General features: G+C 36.9%; 1 protein-coding gene across 3 annotated transcripts; it reads right to left on the bottom strand.

The window, feature by feature from the left end:
* Positions 1-128: 128 nt before the first annotated feature.
* Positions 129-19879, bottom strand: LOC134825040 (uncharacterized). 3 transcript variants are annotated; one of them, XM_063837121.1, is made up of 21 exons: positions 19695-19879; positions 17505-17609; positions 15507-15596; positions 14763-14895; positions 13035-14582; positions 12695-12904; positions 12147-12359; positions 11758-11967; positions 11376-11585; positions 10985-11194; positions 10499-10708; positions 9718-9927; positions 9315-9524; positions 8825-9034; positions 8434-8643; positions 8060-8263; positions 6687-7214; positions 6222-6314; positions 5226-5386; positions 968-1123; positions 129-507 (listed from the first exon to the last, which is right to left on the bottom strand). In XM_063837121.1, the coding sequence occupies exons 1-21, from the start codon at positions 19851-19853 to the stop codon at positions 475-477; spliced, it is 5313 nt and encodes a 1770-aa protein (XP_063693191.1). In that variant the 5' UTR covers positions 19854-19879; the 3' UTR covers positions 129-474. The 3 variants fall into 3 exon arrangements, with proteins under 3 accessions (XP_063693191.1, XP_063693190.1, XP_063693192.1); XM_063837120.1 differs by lacking the exons at positions 17505-17609; positions 19695-19879 and adding exons at positions 15769-15873; positions 16028-16232; XM_063837122.1 differs by lacking the exons at positions 8825-9034; positions 17505-17609; positions 19695-19879 and adding exons at positions 15769-15873; positions 16028-16232 and having other exon boundaries at positions 131-507.

Genomic DNA, 19879 nt, shown 5'->3' on the forward strand with positions numbered 1-19879 from the left:
GGTACTGACTCCGCCCGAAAACAAAAAAGGTAATTCAATTTCGAATTAGAGATTTGTAAACTGCTAAAAGCTTTAAATCCTTTCATTAGTTTACTATGATGCATTTACCAAGAAGAGAGAAACCCAGTTTTAAATAATTAAATCAATTAACCATTCGCACTGCAAATACATAAAAAATAAAATGATAATAAAATCCATTAGAAAACGTAAAAATTGATCAAAGTTTTGGACTTTTCAATCGTCAAGAATAAATTACTATCGCAAAAACATTACATTAAACTGAAAACAACCAATGTGTTTTAAATCTGATTCAAGACATTCAAAAATGTTGAATTTGATATTATTCTGAACTAATAAAAACTTTCTCCGAAAAATGAAAGTTTGACTTAAAAGATAAACCAGCCAATTACGAAGATCGTGTCTCTGACTGATAATTGAAAAAGCATCAAACTCTTCGTATCACTCCACAAGAATTCATTCGCAGTCGTCAATCATATTTTGGTGAACCTGAGATTAATTGGAATTAGTAGTGTCATACAGTGAAAACGAAGTCATTATCACTAGTTGCAGTAGATAAATGAACAAAATTATAATATTTATAACCAGGCTTTAAAAGCATACCCCAAAAGATTTGTTCTGTGTTCACGCCATTTGAGCGTGATCAAAAGCGAAGAACAACATTGTGCACCTTCGAGACACAGCACTCATTCAACATTTTGTTAGAAAGCTCATGACAAAAAATGGAGTAAACATGAACTTCATGTTTACTCCACTTCATGTCATGAAGTAGGATAACAATGGTGAATCTGCCTCGTGATGCTTTAATCCAGCCCTTGAATTTCATCAGACTGGAACCGTGAATTTAATGCTGCCCTCACAGCAAGCCGATAAATTATTACTTAAAACGCAGATTGTATCGCTGCAGCAGCAGTTGTGCTATCAAAGAAAACAAAAATGTGTATCATACCTCTCGTCGAGTACTGTAGCAAAGTTTGAACAGGTTCAAACATTCCAAATCTTTAGGACAGAAACTGCCGTTGCCACAATCTTTCAGAGTCTTACAGCTAAGTGCGTTCTCCCGTTTTCTTAGCTTGCTGATTGGCTGGAACCGGCCAGTGGTTCTCTGAAACGTAAAATGTTAAATAAAGGTACGCTATGGTAGTTTCTATCACTTTCTCTTTGATTCATCGAGCACCAAGATCAACTTGTCGTATTATATAATGATAGAAAAGAAACGCCATCTTAAAACGGGATGATTGAGACTCCTCGGACTGAATAACATTAACTCCTTCTACAAGACATCAAGCAAATCAGTTAAAGGGTTCACCGTCTCCATGGGTTATTGGATTCTGGAATTCATGATATGAAATGAAGGTGGTATGACACGGTGACGCGTGGTATGACACGGTGACGCGTGACACAAGCATCAGCGAAAACTGGTGTGACGAAGCAGACGTTAAAGCAGAAAGAGACAGTTATGAGTTCAAAGTTTTCTTCTACTTCCTTACTGAGCCTAGCATCACTGAATGCAAAAGGGCTCTCTAAGACGGAGAAACAGGAAGAACTCGGAACGGATTGTTTTGAATATAGTGTTGATATCTTGTGCGTTCAAGAGACAAAAGTCAAAAATCATTCCACTAGATATCTCAGAAACAATTACAAATTGATCATGATGGAGCAAAATCAAGGACGACATGGTGGACTAGGTTTCATCATAAGTCCTAGATTACTACCTTATGTCACAGACTATCAGTATACCTCAGACCGGGTTTCCTATCTTAATGTCGTCATTCCTTCTAATCTCTCATCCCATCCTAAAAATATCAGAATTGTTAACGGTTATGGCCCGACTAATCCTAAAGCAGAAGGAAACCCTGCCCTTCTTAGAAAGTTCTACAGAGAACTCACCCATGCTATTTCAGTTCCTGCATCTCATGAATTGTTTGTTTGTGGTGATCTCAACAGTAAGTTGGGAACCTTATCTCCTTTGGACTATCAGTATGGTGTAACAGAGTATATGGGCAAGTTTGGAATGGGTACAAGGAATTTCAACGGTGAACATTTATTAAACTTCATGTGCTTAAACAAACTGTTTGCTACCAATACCTATTTTGATCATCCTTGTAGACATCGAACTACTTTCTCTATGTGTATTTCTGCCAAAGGTCGCCCTAAAGGTAGCAAACTTACTCGTCCAGTCTTTGCCCAATTAGATTATATTCTGTGCAGAACACGCAGCAGATTCATGTTCCAAGATTGTAGAGCATATGGCGGTCTTGCTACTAACTCAGACCACAGACTCGTTGCTTGTAAGATCAAACTAGCCCCCTACTACAAAATCTTTCCTACAAAAAAGATAAGTTCAGTAGTTAAGAGATATAACAACTCCCTGCTCACCACTGACCTTCCCACCAAAGTCAAATACCAACTTTCAGTCGAACAGAAAGTCAACAACTCTCAGGTAACATCAAACCCTAATGATGATCTCACTAACCTGATGGATGTCCTTAAGACAACTGCTGATGAAGTAATCGGGACACTACCACGCTCCAGAAACCGTAACTTCAGTAGTGACTCAACTGTTGAAGCCCTTGTAAAAGAGAGACAAACCCTGCAAGCTGCACTTAACTGTAACAACCAAGTTGCTGACAGAACTCAAGTCCGTACAAGGATCAACAGGTTACAGAAAGACATCCGTAAGCATCTCAAGAACCTTGCTGACACACGTGCCGATGACATCGCTCGAACCATCATGTCAACAGATGACACAAGGCAGATGTTTGAAGCTGTGCGTACTCTAGCTGACACTAAGCCCAAATCTACTATCAGTGTCCACAATGAAGAAGGTAACTTTGTTGCCACAGATGCTGGTAAAGCTCAAGTGATCAGAGACTACTACGAAAAGCAGTTCACGTGTGAGGATGAACCACTTCAAGCATTTATAGGGGATGGACGCTGCCTAGACATACCCATCACATGTGATGAAGTAAAGAAAGCCGCCCAATCTCTCAAGAACAACAAAGCCACTGGTCCAGATAAAGTCTACAACGAGTGGTTGAAAAATGCTGGTACAAAATTCTGGTCAAAATATGCCGAGATCATCAATAGCGCATTGGAGACCAATTCATTTCCTGATGTTATAGGTGAAGCCATCATCACCCCCTTACCGAAACCTCGCAAACCAGCTGGTCCTGTCACTAGTCTACGACCTCTATGTCTATCAAATGGTGCTCGTAAGATATTATCCATGATTGTACTGAAGAGAATTGAAGACAAAGTTGATGCTTTCACTGGTAGCACGCAGGCGGGGTACAAACATGGTAGAAGTTGTGGTGATCTAGTGTGGGCTGAGCGGATGTTGATATCGGTTGTCACGCGTAAACACTTCCAGTATCACAAGATGGGCATAGATATGTCTCGAGCATTTGACACAATCAAACGCCAGACTATACTTGACCTTCTTGTCAAAGCTGGATGCACAGACGACGACCTCAGGCTAGTAAGACTCCTCTTAACCAACACCATGCTCAAGGTCAGAGTGGAAGGAGAACTATCTGCTGTATTCGAGAGTCTTCTTGGGTCCTTTCAAGGTGACAGTCTCTCCGGCAAGCTTTTCACTCTTGTCCTAGCAGGAGCTCTTATAGAACTACGCCATCGACTAGCAGAGTCTCCCCCACACATACCCAATCCCCCTATTTCAAAAGAAGGTATGCCACTGGAGTCAGCGTATTCAGATGACTGTAACTTCATGAACGTGGAAAAAGAATCCTTAGAAGCTATCCTACCAATAGCTAAGGAAGTCTTCAAGGAGTTTAACCTGTTCATTAACACAGAGAAAACAGAATTTACCCATGTTTTCCTCGCTCCTGTTGGAGAAACAATCCCTGGTCGTGATGATACCATGTTACGTGGAAATGAAGATTGGCGGAAGAGTAAGATTCTTGGGTCATTGTTGTGTAGTGAAAGTGATATAGCTGCTCGCTGCATTGCTGGGAACAATGCCTTCTATAAGTTCACCAAGATCTGGTCTCAGCAGAATATCTCCGTTACCAGAAAGATAGCAGTATACGAAGCCCAAATTGTATCAATCATCATGTACAATTGCAGTAGTTGGTGTCCTACTGCAAAGTCACTAGAAAAACTAGACATTTGCCATAGAAAACACCTTAGATGATAGATCATTACTGAACATTTATTGGCCTCATGGAACAATATCCAATGCAAACTTATACCTAAGATGTAACTCAGTTAAGCTATCAGATCGTGTCCCTAAAGCAAGGTGGAAGCTCCTAGGTCATATCTTGCGTAGTGCTGATGACTCCCCCGCTGCATTAGCGTTAAAGTTTGCTGTCACAACAAACTGTAAAGGGCGCGTCGGTGCGCATCGTAAGAATTTGTTCAAGATTATTGTGAATGATTTGACCCGTAGAGGTTTAAAACTTAACTCTTTGAATGATCTTAATAAGCTTAAGATATTAGCCGATGATAGAGTTGCTTGGAGAAACAAATTTTAACTCTAGCTGTCTTGATCTGTACTGATCACCATTTTAGGATGACTTGATTTCTTTTAGGGGTTTTGAATATTTTAATGGTGTAAACAGTTTCTTAATAATGATATGAAATAAAGTTTGTTCAGATCAGCACGTGCGCGCGAATAAACATACGTGCGCGCTCATTTTAACATGAACGATCCGTTCGGCGGAAGCGGGCGCGCAACATAAGGAAGGCAAAACACTGTAATCCTCGTGTATCATAATAGAGTATATATGTCTTGTGACTCGAATGAGTTGCATCACAATGGAGTACTCAAGTTAATAAACAACCGCAGATTCTTCTCTCTATAGTTCAGGTCGCAACGTTCCTTCGAACATTATTTTCTCCAAGTAAAAGAACTGAACTGAGGACAGAGGATGTCAGCTGATTTTTTATTCAAAGCCGTGCATTCGCGAGGCAGAAGATCAAATTACGTTTTAGAGCGAAAAGTTAAAACTCGAAAATCAGAAACCAAAAATCTAAAATCTTCCACTAGTAACCGTCGTCATCGTAACAGTATTCACGCTCATTTTTGTTCTTCAAAAAGACCTATTATACTACTTAAGAACCACAAACCGCAGTGATTGTTTTGATGGGAAATATAACCAGCAGAAAGACATCCTCCCAATAATATAGAGCCATCACATCACAATTATCTATAAACTAACATAAAATTTACCAAACAAGTTTACCTGGATACAACGCCCACGTGACAGATCACACTCGAACTGATGAGGACAGCAGGAGACACCGTCATTACAACACACACCGTTAGATTGAGGACAGCACTGTCCGCTACAGCATGTGTCTCCTTCAGCACAAGAGGTGCAATCAGCACTTTCCTCGTCCTCTCCTGATGTTTAGATGTATAAAGGTATAAGGAACACGGAATAACTATGGAAATACAAATTAATACCCATGAATATTGAATGTATCGAGTAACCTACTGAGTACTGATTATACTGAATATATATGTAATTTATAATGCTACACTATGCACATTATTCCCTCTATCATATATTCCGTATATAATAAACGTATGTATTTTCTGTAGTTTATAAGAGAAACAAGGAAACTTTAATTTAATCACCGTGAAAAGGAGCCTGACAAGCTACAGAATTAGACTTTTCTACTCAGTTAGAAAGATACATTGATGTCATCATCATACAGGGTGGGCCAAAAGTCACAGAACATACGTTGGCCTTGATAGCTCCGCCGTGTTTTATATTTGAGAGCTGTTGCTTTGCAGATAGCATACTGTACTTACTGGTTCGAGGATTCCGTCGTAAAAATTTGAAAATTCTAATAATTTAGACCACGCCCATTCAATATTAAAACACCTGTATTGTTTTCTCTGAACATGCTGAACGCCTAATTTTTTCAGAGACGGTAGATTATTACTTTACTTTAAGGTCCTGGATTGGGGTTGTTGAGTAATTATGCTCGGGATAATTATTGAAAATTCGCTTTGTCAAAATATGTCAAGACGTGATAAATACAAATGTTGCCTTTTTAAATGATACATAGTATCGTATCATTGATACACAAAAATATTAATAATATCGAATATTGATATTTGAACCCTACTTCGTACTCAATTCCGTAGGAAGGCTCCACAATTAGCAGTTATTTCAGCTTGTTCAATGTTCAGACTTACTGATATTGATAAAATATTAAAAAATTCTCACCGATACCAGAAGAGTTGGAAGGAATGCAGCTTCCTTGCTGTGTACATATTTCAGTCGCCTTACAACAGTTTTTACCATTAGAACAGCACACACCTGAAAATGTTATCACTTTATCTTGATATCACGAGGTTCTCGTAATATGAAATCATGACGTTTTTTCTGTCACAAGTACTGTATTATCTTATCAAGTCTTATCTTATCTTGAGCATTGAGCAGGCCTGAATAACTGAATTAGGGAGTTTCCCAGCTCACCGAATGAAAGATAAATTCATTAATTTAAAGTATTTCAATGAATAAAAATTACTTATAAATTCGCAAACTTGTTTACAATTATAACGACACACAATTATAACGGCACACATATTTACAAAGATAGAACTAAGAGTTGTAACTAAAGAACTAAGAATTTCAACTGAAGAATAAAGAGTTTCAACTAAAAACTAAGAGTTTCAACAAAAATATTACCTTTAACGAACTTGCAGCAGCCAACAGTTTTACCATCTGAATCATAACAACATTTCTCAACGCCACACCACTTGCCGTCCTTACAGAACCCCTTTCCATCATCCCCAGAACCCTCCTCAGGAATGCTTTTATTACTCATACCACGTGATGAAGGAATGTGTTGAGCAGGGCTAATCTCACCCATCACCTGGCCGGCTTGTAGGGTGTTATCACCCATCACCTGGCCGGCTTGTAGGGTGTTATCACCCATCACCTGGCCGGCTTGGAGGGTGTTATCACCCATCACCTGGCCGGCTTGAAGGGTGTTATCACCCATCACCTGGCCGGCTTGGAGGGTGTTATCACCCATCACCTGGCCGGCTTGGAGGGTGTTATCACCCATCACCTGGCCGGCTTGGAGGGTGTTATCACCCATCACCTGGCCGGCTTGGAGGGTGTTATCACCCATCACCTGGCCGGCTTGAATGGTATTATTGGCCTCTGATTGGTGGTGATAGCACTTTTTAGAGCTGGAGTCACATGTATGACCTGAGGGGAAATGAAGTTTATTGTATTGTATTGTTGAAACTTTGATTTCTTATGTTATGTATGCATGGTGGTAGAGTTTGAGCGGAATTTACCTATACAAATATACATTTTATGTATCTTTATGTCCCTATACAATATACATTTATTGAAATATCGCAGAAAATTGTCAATCGTATATTTTCCTTGCTAACCTAACTTTATAACGTTTTAACGATAAAACAATTTAATACTAGGCCTTTTCACTGGCTTTCTGGCCACTAATGATAATGGATAATGGATATTGAAATATGATACGATGATATGTAACACGGTAACATTCCCTGAGAGGAACTTATCAGCAATGGAAACTTTGCCGTGAGTAGAACAAAGTAAACCTTAGTCCGTATAAAAATGCAATAATGGAATGAAGGTATGAAATTCCTTCTACGGAATCCTTCTGAAGGTGATTTATATGCTCCGAGAAGGGTTTTTAGAAAAATTGAGTATGAACTACTAACGTATCATGGGTAGTATGGCTCAATATGGAGCCAAACTGTGGGCTCAAGTACCTAGTGTATCAGCTTATCAGTATTTTAGAGTAGTACCTAGTGTATCAGCTTATCAGTATTTTAGTGTAGTAGCTAGTGTATCAGCTTATCAGTATTTTAGATTTATTATAATTGATAACATAATACTGGACAACGGACACAGAGAACATAACGAGAATCTTTAATCATTTTCAACCAACTCTCACATAAATTAGGTTAATATGAATTTATTTACATTAAATGACGATTTAAAGCGACTGAACGGTTTACAGTTTAAAATAAAATGATCAGAAACAATTAAAATCATAATAAACAAACCATTAGGACAGCAATGTTTTTGATCTTGACAACAAACAGCGTTAGGGTAAGGACAGCAACCGTAGTAGCCGGCCGTCATCTTGCAGCATGATGTACCACCTGGACAGGCTGTACCGTCGCCGCATTCTTCATACCACCCAGATGTGAGCTCTGTGTTTGTACTGGCTCTGTCACATGTTCCTGCACTCACGTCACATGTGTAACCTGTGAGAGAGAAAGAGGAACTTATGTCAATTCCCGACTCAGTGAAAAATGAAAAAAACCAATTAATGATCCTTGATACAAAATCAAAGTTTTAGAAAGACAATAGAAATACAATTAAATACATACTTTTCCGAAGGATCATCATTTTAAGTCCTTTTTGAGAGACAAACCTTGAGGACAGCAGTGCTCTCCATCGTTACAACACACAGCTTCAGGATAAGGACAACAACCCCAGTCTCCAGAAGATAGCTTACAACACGTTGTACCAGTAGGACACGATGAACCATCATCACATTTAATACTTCCAACTGACAACTCAGTTAGTTCAGATTGTGTGTTACTTCTGTCACATGTTCCTGCACTCACGTCACATGTGTAACCTGGGACAAAGAAACTAAAATTAAATAGAGAGAAAAGAAAGTAAAAAATGATAAAAACAATATCCTGCCTTTTTATCTTCAGTCAGGATTCAAAATGCTTCAATCCTTGACTCATAACCTATTCATTTCGTATAATATTTTCGAAGGATCATCATTTTAAGTCATTTTTAAAGAGACAAACCTTGAGGACAGCAGTGCTTTCCATCGTCACAACACACAGCTTCAGGATAAGGACAACAACTCCAGTCTCCAGAAGATAGCTTACAACACGTTGTACCAGTAGGACAATATGAACCATCATCACAACTAACAATTCCAACTGACAACTCAGTTAGTTCAGATTGTGTGTTACCTCTGTTACATGTTCCTGCGCTCACGTCACATGTGTAACCTGGGACAAAGAAACTAAAATTAAATAGTTCAAACAAAATTAAATAAATAAATAATAATAATGGGCGATATACAAGCAATTTATTATTTATTCATTTCAATGACCTGCCTCTTTATCTTAAGTTGGGATTCAAAATGCTCTGATTCTTGACCCATCTTCCAATTAATTTTTTAAAACATTTTCGAAGGATTTAAATCACTTGCTTATTTGTTTCATCAGAAGTTCTGATTGGACGCCACTTTGCAAGCATTTATTTTAAGTTCTTTTGAAAGAGACAAACCTTGAGGACAGCAGTGCTCTCCATCGTCACAACACACAGCTTTAGGATAAGGACAACAACCCCAGTCTCCAGAAGATAGCTTACAACAAGTTGTACCAGTAGGACACGATGAACCATCATCACAACTAACACTTCCAACTGACAACTCAGTTAGTTCAGATTGTGTGTTACCTCTGTCACATGTTCCTGCACTTACGTCACATGTGTAGCCTAGGAGAGAGAATCTACTATTAAAAAGAGGCAAAATGAAATTAAAAATAATAAAAATAATATCCTGCCTCTTAATTTTAAGTCGGAATTCAAAATGCTTCAATCTTCGACCCATTCCATTAGGACACGATGAACCATTTCGTAAGACATTTTTCGAAGGATCATCATTTTAAGTTTTTTTAAAGAGACAAACCTTGAGGACAGCAGTGCTTTCCATCGTCACAACACACAGCTTCAGGATAAGGACAACAACCCCAGTCTCCAGAAGATAGCTTACAACACGTTGTACCAGTAGGACACGATGAACCATCATCACAACTAACACTTCCAACTGACAACTCAGTTAGTTCAGATTGTGTGTTACCTCTGTCACATGTTCCTGCACTCAAGTCACATGTGTAACCTGGGACAAAGAAACTTAAATTAGAAGAGACAAAATAAAATAAAGAATAATAATAATTGGCGGTAAACAAACAATTTATTCATTTCATTGTTCTGCCTCTTTATCTTAAGTTGGGATTCAAAATGCTTCAACCCTTTTACCCATTTACCAATCTATTCGTAATAAATTTTTTAAAAACTTATTTATTTATTTCATTGCCTGTTACCATCACCTCAGCTAAATCTTTGGAATCTTATAAAGCTTTTCCAAAAACTTACCTTTTCAAACTGTCCCCGGATGAACTTGAAAAACTTTATCGATAATTATTGTGGTCATATTTGGAATTTGATCTTTGCATAATTTATTTTACCGTAGTACCATTTTCGGGCTTTAATATTGACGATATATTTTCAAACTTAAGTTATCTTTCAGCTCAGTATTCATGATATTTTCTGGGATGACTAGTTCAAACACTGCTGAGTATAAGTTTTATCTTCAAAGTGGTGTTATTAAATTTCAATTTATTATTATTATTATTTAGTAAAACTTTTTCGAAGGATCATCATTTTAAATCCTTTTGAAAGAGACAAACCTTGAGGACAGCAGTGCTCTCCATCGTCACAACACACAGCTTTAGGATAAGGACAACAACCCCAGTCTCCAGAAGATAGCTTACAACACGTTGTACCAGTAGGACACGATGAACCATCATCACATTTAACACTTCCAACTGACAACTCAGTTAGTTCAGATTGTGTGTTACCTCTGTTACATGTTCCTGCACTCACGTCACATTTGTAACCTGGGACAAAGAAACTTAAATTAAAAAGAGACAAAATTAAATAAATAAATAATAATAATGCAATGGGCGGTATACAGGCAATTTATTCATTTCAATGTCCTGCCTCTTTATCTTAACTTGGAATTCAAAATACTCCGATTCTTGACCCATTTACCAATTAATTTTGTAAAACATTTTCGAAGGATTCAGATTACTCGTTTATTTGTTTCATCAGAAGTTCTGATTGGACACCACTTTGCAACCATTTATTTTAAGTTCTTTTTTAAAGAGACAAACCTTGAGGACAGCAGTGCTCTCCATCGTCACAACACACAGCTTTAGGATAAGGACAACAACCCCAGTCTCCAGAAGATAGCTTACAACACGTTGTACCAGTAGGACACGATGAACCATCATCACAACTAACACTTCCAACTGACAACTCAGTTAGTTCAGATTGTGTGTTACCTCTGTCACATGTTCCTGCACTCAAGTCGCATGTGTAGCCTGGGACAAAGAAACTAAAATTAAATAGAGAGAAAAGAAAGTAAAAAATGATAAAAACAATATCCTGCCTTTTTATCTTCAGTCAGGATTCAAAATGCTTCAATCCTTGACTCATAACCTATTCATTTCGTATAATATTTTCGAAGGATCATCATTTTAAGTCATTTTTAAAGAGACAAACCTTGAGGACAGCAGTGCTTTCCATCGTCACAACACACAGCTTCAGGATAAGGACAACAACTCCAGTCTCCAGAAGATAGCTTACAACACGTTGTACCAGTAGGACACGATGAACCATCATCACAACTAACACTTCCAACTGACAACTCAGTTAGTTCAGATTGTGTGTTACCTCTGTCACATGTTCCTGCACTCACGTCACATGTGTAACCTGGGACAAAGAAACTAAAATTTAAAAGAGACAAAATAAAATAATAATAATAATTTCCTGCCTCTTAATCTTAAGTCGGGACTCAAAATGTTTCAACCCATAACCTATTCATTGCATTTGGTAAAACTTTTTCGAAGGATCATCATTTAAAGTTCTTTTTTGAGGGACAAACCTTGAGGACAGCAGTGCTCTCCATCGTCACAACACACAGCTTTAGGATAAGGACAACAACCCCAGTCTCCAGAAGATAGCTTACAACACGTTGTACCAGTAGGACACGATGAACCATCATCACAACTAACACTTCCAACTGACAACTCAGTAAGTTCAGATTGTGTGTTACCTCTGTCACATTTTCCTGCACTCACGTCACATGTGTAACCTAGGACAAAGAAACTTAAATTTAAAAGAGACAAAATTAAATCATAATACGGATATAATAATTTCCTGCCTCTTAATCTTAAGTCGGAATTTAAATGCTTCAACCCATAGCCTATTCATTGCATTTGGTAAAACTTTTTCGAAGGATCATCATTTAAAGTTCTTTTTTGAGGGACAAACCTTGAGGACAACAGTGCTCTCCATCGTCACAACACACAGCTTTAGGATAAGGACAACAACCCCAGTCTCCAGAAGATAGCTTACAACACGTTGTACCAGTAGGACACGATGAACCATCATCACATTTAACATTTCCAACTGACAACTCAGTTAGTAGATTCTCAATTCCACTGGCTTTGTTGCAACTTCCAATAGTCAAATCACAAATGTATCCTGAAAAAAACGTTTTTTAATCTTGGTTTAAGTTTTTGGATTTTGAATTTTCTAGAAGTTTCCAGGTTTGATTGTAATTGGGACTGAGGAGATTACGATAAAAATGGTCTTACAAAATGAGCAAGCGACCAAAATAGATTGAAATTCATCTGGTTCAGTACATATTATTCAATCAAACTTTAAACGTTTTGAAAAATGCATATTGTCATGCTTTCATAGCAGTAGAAGAGTGAGGAAAGTAGGTTTTATAGAAACTTCAAATACTTTATACTGTTATAATTATATCCAAGTAGAATCATGATATTTTATGAGCTAACAAAACAATGTAAACAAACCATTAGGACAGCAGTGAACTAGATCAGTACAGCAGACAGCATTGGGTAGAGGACAACAAGCCCAACCTCCAGATGCTTCTTTACAGCATGTGCTACCACTAGGACAAATGGAACCATCATCACACTTAATTGCCTCAATTGTTGGTTCAGTTAGTTCAGATTTGGTGTTACCTCTATCACATGTTCCTCCGCTCACGTCACATGTGTAACCTGTGAAAATGAAAATTAACATGAAGTATTAAAGTAATTCGACATTGAAGCTGTTGTTATATTTACTGTAAGTTTCCTTAATTCATCTTAGTTTCTTCAGAATGGTTAATACAAAATTCATTTTTCAAACCTTGAGGACAGCAGTGCTCTCCATCGTCACAACACACAGCTTTAGGATAAGGACAACAACCCCAGTCTCCAGAAGATAGCTTACAACACGTTGTACCAGTAGGACACGAGGAACCATCATCACATTTAACACTTTTTGAGGGTATGTGTGATGTTTTGGCAGGTTTCAAAACTTCACTTAAATCGCTAACTTTTACTAAAGAAGGCATCTTGGCAGGAATCTTCACTGCTAAGGGTATGGAATTCGTTGCACCAGCAGCTTTCTTAGTAGCAGGGAACTTTACACCCAGCGGTATAGACTTTGGTTTCAGGATTGTGTCGATAAATGAACTTGGTTTCAGGATAGTGTCGATAAATGAACTTGGTTTCAGGATAGTGTCGATAAATGAACTTGGTTTGGTGGCTGGAACTTTTAATCCAAGAGGCACTGAACTGGCTGGCTGAGAAGTCTTTGGATATGCTGGTAGTTTCTTTCCCATTGGAATAGAGTTCCCAGGGTTTTTGCATCTTTTAGTCTTGTGATCACACCACATCTCGTGAGGACAGCAGTGCACATGATCGGAGCAACAAACAGCTATTGGAAACGGACAGCAACCGAACGAGCCATCAGTTAGCCTGCAGCAAGTTTGGTTATTACTGCATTCCATCTCTCCGTCGCACACTATGTTTGCAATATCAGGCCGGTCTGTTGAAGCCTGCAGCTTCTCGGTTTTGCTGATAATTTGTTCAACTCCAGAGGGATCACATGTTCCTCTTTCCGTGTTACAAACAGTACTTTTAGGGCAACAATGCACCATGTCACTGCAGCATGTAGCCTCTTGAAAAGGACAGCATCCAAACTGTTCTTTGCCTATCGAGCAGCAAGTCATACCATCTGGACATTTAGATCCGTCTTTACATTGGACATCAGCAGGGCTTACTGTGGAAACTTTTTCTAAGGAAATGTTGCTGCTGTCACTTTTAGGACTTTTACAAGTGTGTGATTTGTGATCACATTCTAAATTTTCTGGGCAGCAATGAATGTGATCCGAACAACAAGTGGCATTTTTAAAGGGACAACAGCCAAAAGTGCCATCAGTTAAACTGCAGCAAGTTTGGTTGTCGGAGCATTGCATCATTGAGTCACAGTCAATTAAATTCCCATCGTTTTTACTTTCCAGGCCATGCATCGTTGAATTGTCAGGACTACAAACGTTAGTATCTTTATCACATTTATATCCCTGAGGGCAAGAATGGACACCATCAAGACAGCATGTGGCATTAGCAAAAGGAGCACAACTGAAATGCTTTTCGGGTGTCACACAACAGGTCTGATCGTCAGTACAAGTATTGTTTAATCCAGGAGGGCATGTATACAGTGTTGTAGCACTGTAATGTGGTGGTGCTTCTTTCTGGGGCGCTGCAGCAGATATTGCTGCGGCGCCTTCTTTGACAGGGATGCAAGTCTGATTTTGGGGAGGTCCACATTGGAATCCTTCGTCACAACACCAAGATTCACAACATGTTGCCTTTTCGGAGTATGGACAACACGTATACGCAACTGTATTACCTGGAAAATTGATTTGCTTGCTTAATATATAATATATTATAGCAAATCATGTAATGAACTTAATATCACTCATTTTTTTGATCAAAAATTATCAATCTCATGAAGACCTATAGGTTCAATACTTTATTATTATTACTGAATCTACAATATTAGAGTTATAATTTTAAAGTGAAATCTCACCATCATTGTCAATAATTGGACAAGGCTTGTTGCCAGTGCATAATGCTCCACCCTTAATAGGATAATCTTCAGATAGCTTCTTAATGAGATCTAATTTCTTTTGCTGTGGTGCAGCAATAATTATTGGCCTATCCTGCAAAGAATTAAACGTTATTAACAATCCAAACATACACATTGATAGTACAACGGTACACTTCGGTGTAATTTATAATTGATAATTGATAAATTGGTATCGAATAACGTGCTTGTACTGTTAATTATCTTGTCACGAACAACATCTCGACATGAATTAAAATACCCTAAATAGACAGCCTGCATAATATGCAATCTAGAGGTTCTTATCAAGTTATTCAATAGTGTGGTAAGTGGTTTAATTGATCACTTTGTGACCCAAATGTGATACTAAAGTGTCTCACGTTCTCTCCCACTCTCGCTCTCTCTCTCACCACATAACAGATTTGCTATATAATTAGGTAACTTGGCAGTGTACCTCAAGATTGCCTATCAAATATTACTATTAGATACATGAGGGCCGAGGGGCACTCAGAATTAAATTGCGGGCTGTTTGGCGAGTTCATACTTTCTCACCGTTTTAACTACGAAAATGTAATGCGTGTTTCCGAATATTATAATAGGGGGTTTATACTTTTGCATTTGCGATGGTGAAGTCCCGGCCGTGGGCACCGGTTACACTAGTAATATAATAATTATATAAATATATTTAAATTGATGAAGAAGTCTTACCGGTTCAGCAGGAACTAAATTCATAATCTGCCGTACAAAAGGATGCGACAGAGGATTACTTAAGGTGTTACCATTTTCTTCATGATGACACTGCAAAATATTTGGGGGTGACAATTAAAAATGTATTATAGTCTCAGCAAAATAAAAGGTATATAATCTAGGTCGGAAAAATATTAAAATTGTATGTCTCAAATCATGATTTAATTTTCAACTCCAATTGAATATGATATAATAGTAAAGCTATGATAGTTGTAATCCTAACCCCGTATTGAGTACATGTGTGATCATGCGGGCAGCAGTGCTTTGAGTATTCACCACAGCAAACTCCATTTACATGAGGGCAACATGCGTATCCACCGTAGGAGTCCTGTGTCAATATTTCATTATTTAAGAACGGCACGGTATAAAGGTTTGTATCAATATTGCATTATTTAAGAACGGCACGGTATAAAGGTTTGACTGTATTTGTATTCTCATCTGACAGCATAAGAAGAAATTCCCCTAAAAAATAATTAACTTACTCTTTGACGACAGCACTTTTGGTCATGGTGACACATTACTTGCATGCCAGGACAGATTGATGATACGTTGGATACCTCTGACCTTTCATTCGACACTTGGATAGGTGTTCCAAAAGAGTACACAATGAGGCATCCCACGATCAGGGCAGGATTTAGACCTGTCATGATCAGCTAAACTTTTATATAATAGCTTGCTTCTCTTCCTATGATATTACTTGTGGTTTGTATTCAGACAATTGAGGGATCTTTATTTTTAGTTGACATTTTTATTCTTGATATTGAAAATTAACTATACATTTAGTTATTAATAATATAAGGGTGTCAACTTTTAAAACCATAAATAACCATTGTCGAACATATTTGTGAAGGTTATAAAATATAAATTTTTAAAATTTATACATCATTTCAGAAATGGCCTCTAGTCACTGACTATAATAATAGGGCCGAATATATAATATCTAAAACTCGGGTCACAAGAGTCAAGAGCAACTGCCTAAATGTGCAGAAGTAAAACAAAATACAATATATGAAATACTAGTAGTCCCTTAAAATTCTAAATTAACAGATTCATTCAGGGCCGAAATAAAACAAGCAACTTAAATTAAATCCTGTTCAAGTAGTGTCACGTGACTAAAATTCTAAGCGTTTAACAACTCTATTAATTAGTTACCATAGTAACCACCTTTATTAAGTTAATCCCATTATTAAACAAAAATCATGGTGAATGAATAAAATTTAAGATTCTTGTTCCGACTTCAACATTATATTGTACAATGTAAACAATCACACAATATGTATGAAAAAATATATACAAAAAAATTTATAAATTCTTATTAAAAATCTGTAAAAAGTACAAAAAATGTATTAGGAGTTTCGTTATATAAGCCTAGGCTGGCATTAAAATTCTGAAAAAAAAAACTTAATAAAAGTATCACCATAAATCTGGAGAAATTCTAGGTTGGTGTATTTCCATCTGATAAAAATCTTCATTAAATACCAACCTCTCAGCATCATTATGTCACCATGACATCTTAGTATCTTAAATTTAACATGCATAATAGGTATCTTAATCATGCTACCAATTCTAAATAATACATTCTTTACCACTATTGGTATCATGCATGAAATTCTGAAGGTTCACCCAACTATAATTTTATAATATGCAATATCACATCTATATTTTCAAGGAGGATTAACTTCACAGTACACAGGTAGTAACTATTCAGATGGAACCCATTTAATCTATCATAGAAGTGGATGAGACAGCGGTTTGCTTAATGTGTGGCCAGTTTCTTCCTGATGACACTGCAAAATATTTGATAATAGTGTTAACAGAATGATTAATTTTTTCAGATAGACTTGCTACAGATCTAAATTTGATGTCTTATGTAACATTTAACAGTTTGATCTCAAATAAATAAGAAAACGGTACAAGATATTGTTTAAGGAAAAAATATAACTCAATATTTATTCCTACCCCCCATTTAGTGCACGTCTCATGTTTTGCGCAGCAATGGCGTGAGGTTTCACCGCAGCAAATTCCATCTTTGTGAGGACAGCACATGTATCCACCATAAGCATCCTGAAAATTGAATTGAGAGTGATCGATTATAACAAGTAAAATATGCATATTTATATACTTATTTGAAAAGGAAAACAAGTTTTAAATTTTTGTATTTATTAATAACAATCAAAACATATCATATCATAGAAATAAAGCTGTGCATTGGTTGGCTGCCTCAGTAAGGTGAATAATTTAAGCTAGACGGTGCGCTGCGCATTTACAACACCTCACACGGTGATCACATGATCACGAGGACTTGTGAGCGCCAAACTTAATTTGAAGTTTTTAAGAATCATATATCATACTATTACGAGTTACTACTTACTCATGCTTTTGAGTTATAAGAGTGCGGATTGTCTGGTATTTCATTCATTATACTTTGAACTCACTGTTGTTGAAACTATGAAAGCAGAACGCAGATAATGAAAAGAAAAATTTGAAGTTTTGATTGAAATAAATTTTCGTGCACATACAGAATGAATGGTTAATAATTTAATATATTATATGTAGACCAAGGTCTGTGCACAGGATGCTTCCTGGAAGAATCCAGTTCTTTTAGCGAGGCACCCTACCTAAAGCCAAATTGAGATATAATAATCATATTCCTAAGAAATAATCAGAAATCGAATAACAATCAAATAATATGATATATAGGAGTAGTAACCATATTTACTATGCAAAATGCCCCAACCACATAGTGTAAATTTATATAGAATTCAAATTCCATATCATCATTAAACCTCAATAGTCAATATAATAGCCCAAGCAAAATTAAATAACTTCTTATATACCTTACTGTCATACTACAAATTAATTAAACATTTAAAATCTGTTAACCAGAGAATAAATTTCTAAACCTAATGCAAGTGAAATAATTTAGATGCAATAATGAATGCCTAATGTGAGTATCATCTGTCAATGTCCTTGTAAAACAGTCTGTACAAGAGATATGAGTAACTAATATAGAAGAAAAAACAGGAAGTTGTCGTCTGTTGAAAAATAAATAAAATATCTAGAATACAAATTAGAATATAAAATAACATTCAGTCAATGTGTCGTCAATAAACTGTACAATTATCAAATGTTAAAACTGGGTGATACAGTCACCAAAAATAAATACTAAGTATAATAAGTTAATAAATTAAATGTGGTCTATAAAACTACCACTAGGTATAATAGGTCAATAAATTAAAAGTGGTTTATAAAACTACCACTGTGCGAACCCCTTCTCCAGTTAAAACATGTCAGTCATGTGCAAAATCAATCAGAATGGTAAGGTGGTAAAAAAGGGAATATCCTTTCGATACATCAATTATATATGCCTCAGATTTAAAAGAATTAGAAGATACTTAGTTATCGTCGACTATGATTGCAGTGTAAAATTTGTCATATGAATTGTCGACGGTATAATTAGGGTCTGTTGTTATAGATGAGAGTAGCTGTTTCTTATACGAATCACTAAAGCTTTTAACATCGGGCAGATTTCGTAGATCTGTTGGAACATTATTCCAACATTTTGCCCCCCAAGTATTGAAAGTTTTTATGTGATGTTGATCTATTAACATATAGGTTGCAGCTTTCGCCGCTCCTACTACCTCCTGATATGTAACTAAATTTGTTCATAAAGTTTGTAGGACAATTGTCATGGATGATTCTAAACATATAATTTGACAGATGGAGTTGTCGTCTAAGATGGAGTGGTAACCATTTCATGTCTCTATAAACATTAAGGCTGCTCTCTGTTTGTGGAACGTTGAGAGCTATTTTGGCTACCTTTTTGTACAGAGTGTCAAGTTCAGCAAGTTTTGTCTTGCCAGCTCTACAATAGATCGTGTCTGAATAATCGAATTGTGGCAACATGAGTGCATTGGCAAACATTTTCCTATATTTAATGGGTAGCAGTGCTTTACTTCTATACATGGCACCAATTCTCTTCATGACCTTCCTAATAATATAATCTACATGGCTTTTGAAGTTTAATTTACTATCTAGAATGAGGCCAAGATATTTTGTCTCTTTGCACTCCTTGATTGTGAAAGTTACCTCATTACATTCAATAAGTTGCTTTATGCGGTTTAAAATTATGTAGATACATTTACTTACGCATTTACAGCACATCACAGGACACCATTGACGCATTCCAGGACACAAAGATGATATTTTGGATACCTCCGGCCATCTTGAATTCGATTCTTTGATAGTTGTTCCAAAGGTGAATAAAATGAGGCAGCCCATTAAAAAAGCAGAATTAAGACATGACATACTCAGCTAAACAGAGATAAATCGTA

This window comes from Bolinopsis microptera, chromosome 13 (genome assembly GCF_026151205.1).
Source record: "Bolinopsis microptera isolate Bmic1 chromosome 13, MBARI_Bmic_1.0, whole genome shotgun sequence".
NCBI classification, from domain to species: Eukaryota; Metazoa; Ctenophora; class Tentaculata; order Lobata; family Bolinopsidae; genus Bolinopsis; species Bolinopsis microptera.

Bases quoted from the DNA above. Each gene is read 5' to 3' on its own strand.
- LOC134825040 (XM_063837120.1), bottom strand. From the start codon at position 16,192: ATGACAGGTCTAAATCCTGCCCTGATCGTGGGATGCCTCATTGTGTAC. The intron at 7,215-8,059 runs GTTTGTTTATTA...ATTTCCCCTCAG, and splicing joins AAAACATTGCTGTCCTAATG to GTCATACATGTGACTCCAGC. The intron at 508-967 runs GTATGATACACA...AATTAATCTCAG, and splicing joins GCTACAGTACTCGACGAGAG to GTTCACCAAAATATGATTGA.